Here is a 7,408-nt window from a genome sequence, read left to right as displayed (position 1 = left end):
GCTGACAATTCAACAAAGGACAGACCTTGAATGACTAGGAAAACAAGCTTGGTGTAATATTTCAAGCTGGTCACCCCTTCTTACAATACATAACTTATTACTGACTACTTACTAACTACTTCTTACTCTACGTTAACTTTCAATAAACTGACACACATTGATTCTCTTACTCTGACAATGAAGAAACAATCACAACAACAGACCACAGAGAGCAGGCTTTTCATTGCTTTCCTTTTGCTGTTGTGTTTTGCCTAACCAACCAACCTAACCTAACCTAACCTAACTAACCTAACCTCAAACACACTGATTCTCTTATTCTGACAATGAAGAAACAATCACAACAACAGACCACAGAGAGCAGGCTTTTCATTGCTTTCCTTTTGCTGTTGTGTTTTGCCTAACCAACCAACCTAACCTAACCTAACTAACCTAACCTCAAACACACTAATTCTCTTATTCTAACAATGAAGAAACAGCCAAAACAACATACCAGTGACAGCAGGCTTTTCCTTGCTTTCCTTTTGCTGTTGTGTTTTGCCTAACCAACTAACATAAGCTAACTAACCAAACTAACACAAGGGTCACAAGAATACTCCTGGAAATGCCCAAAACTCCCATGAAAGCAGGGTTGGCATTGAAAAAACCCACCCAAAAAAACCCACCCAAAAAAACCCAAAAAAAACCCACTCAAAAAAACCCGGTCCAAGTGGGTTTTTTTGGGTTTTTTAAAAATACATTTAACATAAAAAAGAAATTATAAATAACATCAAACAGGGGTTTTCTTTTAATCTTGAGATTAAGTTCCTGGTCTCATTTGCACTAATTATTTGGCTGCAGTATTTACAGGCTGCTTTCTGTTTTTCATTTTCTAAAATGTCAACTTCATTCTACTCAGCTGCCTTTTTTCTCCCACTATCAGCAGGCATTTTTGCTAACTGCTGTGGTCCTCTGATTCCTCTTCTGTCTGTATAATGGAAACAACACTGAGCCTCTGAGGAGTGAGGAGTAGGCTACTGAGTCAGCAGTAGCCAAGCCTGACCTGTTCAGTTCCTGTCCAGTTACCACTTACCCGTTACCGGTACCAGTACAGTACAAGTTCAACTTGTATCAACCAAGTGTCTGGCCTTCAGATAACACTTCAAACCTTTTATTTCACTTTAGATTACTTTTTTAAATGCTTATTTAAACTGATTTACATATAAATATGAATAATAAAAAAAACAATAAAACCCAAAATAACCCAATAAAACCCAAAATAACCCAAAAAAAACCCAGTGGGTTGTGTTTTTTTAAAAAAACCCGGGTTTTTTCCAACCCTGCATGAAAGCCTTGTCAAATATGGTGCTGAAATGTTTAAGAATATGACACTTAATACCATAAAATCAGCCCTTCAGCCCAGAATGTACCCAAGCTAGACCAAACCTCCAAGTCTCCCAGGTTCCTTCCTGAGTCAATAATTCAAAGGTAAACACATGAATATCTGAGGTGCTTCCCTTGTCCTGAGCCACCAGCAATGTGTTTTATGTAGAAGACAGGACACAGCCATCACTAGCTAAAGAAATACAGTACATAGACAGGTAGAGAGGTAGATAGACAGATGGGAAGGGAAGGTGAGGTGAGATAAAGAAAGGTAAGGTAAGGGAAGTAAGGGAAGGGAAGGTGAGGTAAGGAAAGTGAAGGAAAGGTAATGAAAGGTAAGGAAAGGGAAGGGAAGGTGAATTGAGGTAAGGTAAGGTTAGGTAAGCAAAACGAAAGGGAAGGGAAGGGAAGAGAAGGTAAGATAAGGTAAAGTTAGGTAGTACTAAGGGAAAAGAAAGGAAAGACCGACAGACAGGAAGATATATGGGAAGGTAAGGTGAAGTAAGGTAAGCTAAGGTAAAGTAAAGGAAAGGGAGAGAGAAGGGTAGGGTATGGTAAGGTAAGGGAAGGCACATTAGGTTGAGTAATGTAGGAATAAAAGAGGAGGTTGGTAAACACACACACACACACACACACACACACACAGACACACACACACAAGAGACTGACTACTTATATGGAACAATGAACTAATAATGAATAAATAAATAAGATAATAATAATAAGAGAGAAGGCTAAGGAAGGGGAGTAGTAGTAAAGAATTGACTGGTTTAAAGGGGCACTGTGTGAATGTTAAATCAATGAATGAATGAAATGTCAAATCAGTCAGTTAGTTAGTCAGCCAGTCGGTCACCCAGTCATCAGATCAGTCAGTCAGTCATTCATCTAGTCACTCAGTCAGTCAGTCAGTCAGTCGGTCAGTCATTCAGTCAGTCAGTCATTCAGTCAGTCAGTCATTCATCCAGTCCGTCAGTCATCCAGTCAGTCAGTCATCCAGTCATCCAATAAACCCAACTTGACCTCTTTGCAATGTCACATCCTGTCCACCTTGTGCCTGGGTGAAGGGAAGGAAGAAAGAACAGCACACACACACACACACACACACACACACACACACACACACACACAGCTGCTTCTTCCTTCCTATTTTATCTATCTATACTTTTTATCTATTATTATTACCTGTACTATTTATTTACTTTTGTTATTGCTTATCTTTAGTGCCCCATTAAACTAGTTCCTGCCTCCCTTATACCTCATCCCTCATCCCTGCAAAGTGGTTTATCACGTGGGCAAGATAAGCATAAGGGAATAAGGGTGAGTAAGGTAGTTTTTATAAATATACCTTTTTTTGTGTGTGTGTGTGTGTATGTGTGTGTGTGTGTTTTTGTGCATCTGAGAAAGTACACATCTGGTATGGTCTGTTTGTTTACAGTGTGTGTGTGTGTGTGTGTGTGTGTGTGTGTGTGTGTGTGTGTGTCCTATGTATTACCTTGGTGTTTTTTTGTTTTGTTTTTATGCCATACCTTAAGTTTTGAATAATGCAGCATCTCTCTCTCTCTCTCTCTCTCTCTCTCTCTCTCTCTCTCTCTCTCTCTCTCTCTCTCTCTCTCCTTCCTTCCTTACTCGTTTTTTTTTATTATTCTTTATTATTATTCATTTTCTATTACTAATCTATTATGATGTACTTTTGTCTACTGTTATTCTCTTCTTTTTCATTATTCATCTTTATTTAGTATTTTATCATTCCTTCCTTCCTTCCTGGTTCACTTTTTACCTCATTTTTCCTTCCTTCTGTTTTATCTTCTGTATCCTCTATCCCTCCCTTCCTTATCTTCCATCCTCTAGTCTTCTCTGTTCTTCCCTTCTTTATCATCCACTTCCTTATTCCTGATTATCTGATGCTCTCTCTCTTTCCTTCCTTTCTGGTTGTTGTTGTTGTTTTTGCTGTTGTTTCTTTATCCATTCTGTATTATGCATTACCTTGTTCTTTTCTTCTCTCCTTTCTTCCTGTCAGTGTTTATGTTTATCTTTCTTGTTTGCTCACTTTCTTACTTCCTATCTTTCAATTTCTTCTTCCTTCCAATTTTTCTTTTTTTTTGTTTTTTCTCACCTCTTATTTTTCTTCCTGTAATTCTTCCTTATTTCACCCCTTACTATCTTCTTTTCCTTTATTTTCGTGATTCTGCTTTCCTCCCTATCTTTCCCTTGTCATTCTTCCTTCCTTCATATCCACTTTTTTTCCTTTCTTTTTCTGTCATCCTTCTTTTCAGTCGTTCATCTTTCCTCTCTGCTGTTCTTCATTCTAATTCGCCTTTTTCCTTTTTATCCAGCATCCTTCCTTCCTTCCTTTCTTTCTTTCCTTTTCCCTCTCTCTGCCATTCTTCCTTCTCTCCTATCTCTCCTTTCTCTTCTGCCATCCTTCTTCCTTCCTTCTAATTCACCTTTTTTCCTTTTTTTTCCAGCATATTTCCTTTCTTTCTTTCTTTTTCCCTATCTTTGCCATTCTTCCTTCTCTCCTATCTCCCTTTCTTTTTCTGTCATCCTTCTTCCTTCCTTCTAATTCACCTTTTTCATTTTTTTCATTTTTTATCTAGCATCCTTCCATCCTTTCTTTCTCTCCTTTTCCCTCACTTTGCCATTCTTCCTTCTCTCCTATCTCTCCTTTCTTTTTCTGCTATCCTTTTTCTCTTCCTTCTAATTCACCTTTTTCCTTTTTTTTCCAGCATACTTCCTTTCTTTCTTTCTTTTTCCCTCTCTTTGCCATTCTTCCTTCTCTCCTATCTCTCCTTTCTTTTTCTGCTATCCTTTTTCTCTCCCTTCTAATTCACCTTTTTCCTTTTTTTCCAGCATCCTTCCTTTCTTTCTTTCTTTCTCCCTCTCTTTGCTATTCTTCCTTCCCTCCTATCTCTCCTTTCTCCTCCCTTCTGACCTATCCTTTTCTCCCTCCCTCCCTTCCTTCTTCCCTCCACACTCTCTCTCTCTCTCTCATTATATATTATTCACAACTATCTGTATATGTATTGTAATACATTATGCATTACCTTCACATTCCTTCCTCTCTCTCTACCTGCTTTGTTTCTCATAATAATAATTTACACCTGGTTTAATTACTCATACCTGTGTTTTTAAATCATTCAGGTATATCACATTCTTTTCCTTCCTTCCTAATTAATTTTTCAGATCTTCAATATTAATTATGCAGAACCTTCCCTTCCTGCCTAGTGTATATCCATGTCTTATTCTTATATATGGGAAGGGAAGGGAAGGGAAGGGAAGGTGATGTTAGGGGAAGACGGAAGGAAGGGAGAACTAGGTAATGGCTAAGGATAGGAAGGAAGAAAGAAGACTGATTGATTGATTGATTGATTGATTGGCCTCAAGGTAGTTACATAGATTATTTTACACATTGTTTTTAAGAGCCACTAGTCCATTGAGCCATAGCTCTTTTATGGACTACATGTTATATATATATATATATATATATATATATGTATATATATATATATATATATATATATATATATATATATATACATATATATATAAGTGAGCATAACAGGTGCGAAGAGAAGATAGGAGGGAAGGAAGAAGGTCAAAGAGAGGAAAAATGAAAAAGGAAAGAAGGGTGGTGGAAAAAAAGGAAAAAGGTGAATAGGGAGGAAAAATGACAAAGGGAAAGGAAAAAACAAAGATGGGGAGGAGAGAAGAATCACAAAAAATACAGGAAAAAAGATAGTGAGGAAGCAGATAAGGAAGAATTACAGGAAGAAAGATAAGAAGGAAGAGAAAGAAAGATGGTATGTATTGTAAGGTATAGTAAGGGAAGGGAAGGGGAGATTTACATAGATAGATATACATAAAGATTTAGATAGATAGTAGGCAGGTACCATTATGTTCTTCCCTTACCTCCTTTTGCTTTTTATCATTACCTATTATTATTATTATTATTATTATTATTATTATTATTATTATTATTATTATTATTATTATTATCATTATTAGCTAAAGGAAAAAATAGAGTAAATAATAAAAAATTAAAAAATCATAGTACTAACACATCCTATCCAACTCCTGTATCTGTGTGTGTGTGTGTGTGTCTGTGTGTGTCTGTGTGTGTGTGTGTGTGTGTGTGTGTGTGTGTGTGTGTGTGTGTGTGTGTGTGTGTGTGTGTGTGTGTCTGTGTGTGTCTGTGTGTGTGTGTGTGTGTGTGTACGCCAGGTGTTGTTATGAGCTCTTAATACACAAATATGGTTCCATTATAAGTAGTGTGGGTGACTTACATGAAGGTTTTAAACAGTAAGTGTGACTGGCAAGATGCTAAACACACACACACACACACACACACACACACAGAGCTGACCTTGTTCCCATTCCACTTTTTTTTTTTCTTCTTTTTCCTTTACGTTCTTCTGTTGCTCGTGCTTTCTTGTTTAAGGTAAAGTAAGAAAGGTAAGGTAAGGAAGGTAAGGTAAGATAAAATAATGTAAGAGAAGGGAAGGAAAGGGAAGGAAAGGTAAATTAAGGTAAAGTGATGTTAGGGGAATATAAGGTAAGGTCTGGTAAGGGAAGGAAAGGTAAGGTAAGGTTAGGCACGGTAAGGGAAGTTAAGGTAAGGTTAGGCGAGGCAAGGAATGGCTGTGTTAGGTAAACTTGGGTGTAATAAGGCAGAGTAGGGTAAGGCAGGGTAAGGTAAGGTAAGGTAAGGTAAAGTTAGGTTAGGTTAAGTTGGGTGTAATAAGGTAAAGTAGGGTAAGGTAAGGTTAGGTTAGGTTAGGTAATGTAATAGTGGGTGTAAGAAGTAGGGTAGGGTAAGGTAAGGTAAGGTTAGGTATGGTAAGGTAAAGTTATGTTAGGTAGTGTAAAGTTGGGTGTATATAATAAAGCAGAGTAGGGTAAGGTAAGGTAGGGCAAGGTTAGGTTAGGTAAGGTTAGGTAAAGTTAGGTGTAATAAGGTAGAGTAAGGTAAGGTAAGGTAATGTATACAGTTCTGTGAAATAAGGTAGACTAAGGTAAGACAAGTTAATGAAGTGAACCACCTGTGTGTGTGTGTGTGTGTGTGTGTGTGTGTGTGTGTGTGTGTGTGTGTGTGTTTTACTGGAGAACATTCACCTTAGACGGACATTCTAGTGGAAATAATTACACACACAGACACACAATTAGTTCAGGCAGCATTCCTCTCACACACACACACACACACACACACACACACACACACACACACACACACACACACTCACACACACATCCACGTCAGCACATAACAATACATAGAAGTATAACTGAAGTATAACCCTTACTACTATTACTACTACTACTGTTATGACCATTCACTTATTCTTCACACACGTAAATGCAACAACTCCTCCCTCTGTAAGTTATGAGACTACTACTACTACCACTACTACTACTACCACTACTACTATAACCACTACTACTACTGTTATAAAAAAAAGCGAAGGGGAAATGGGAATAAGAAAAGGAGGAAGTACAAGAAGAGGAAGAGGAAGAAAACGAGGAAAAGAAAAACGGACGAGGAGGAGAAATAAGAGGAGGAGGAGGAAGAAGAGGAGAGAGAGGAGGAGTAAGAGAAGGAAGAGGAGGAAGAAAAAGGAGGAGGGGGAGGAAGAAAGAGAAGAGGAAAAGGAGGAAGCAAATTAAGAGAAAGAAGGAAAGAGGAAGAAAAAGAAGAAGGAGAAGGAAAGAAAAAAAGAGGAGAAGGAGGAGGAAGAAGAAAAGAGGAGGAGGAGGAGGAAGAAGAAAAGGGGAGGAAGAAGAAAAGGGGAGGAGGAGGAAGAAGAAAAAGAAAACAAGGAAGAAAAAAAGACGAGGAAAAAAGAAGGAAGAGGAGGAGGAGGAAGAAAATATGACAAGGACGACTCACCCGAAGAAGGGGTCGTCGTCGAGGCCCGCCATGAGGGCGCCGAAGAGCGACATGTTAACACCAATCAATAAGCCGCCACAGGTAGGCCAGGTGAGGAGCGGAGGAGCGAGTGTCTGTCCTTCCCCTTCGACGGCTAGAGCGACACTGACCCAAGATGGCGTCCGG

At 38.5% G+C, this 7,408-nt stretch overlaps 1 protein-coding gene across 1 annotated transcript in view; it reads right to left on the bottom strand.

Annotated features, from left to right (window-relative positions):
* The window catches only part of LOC126983513 (myeloid leukemia factor 2-like), a 39,061-nt gene extending 31,653 nt beyond the window's left edge, over window positions 1-7,408 (bottom strand). Inside the window, 1 exon segment of the mRNA XM_050836270.1 lies at window positions 7,244-7,408. Within this exon segment, the coding sequence (XP_050692227.1) occupies window positions 7,244-7,296 (53 nt within the window). The 5' untranslated portion in view covers window positions 7,297-7,408.

Source organism: Eriocheir sinensis, chromosome 54 (genome assembly GCF_024679095.1).
Source record: "Eriocheir sinensis breed Jianghai 21 chromosome 54, ASM2467909v1, whole genome shotgun sequence".
Classification (NCBI taxonomy): domain Eukaryota; kingdom Metazoa; phylum Arthropoda; class Malacostraca; order Decapoda; family Varunidae; genus Eriocheir; species Eriocheir sinensis.
The sequence above is the reverse complement of the archived record's forward strand: the minus strand, read 5'-3'. Positions and strand labels throughout refer to the sequence as shown.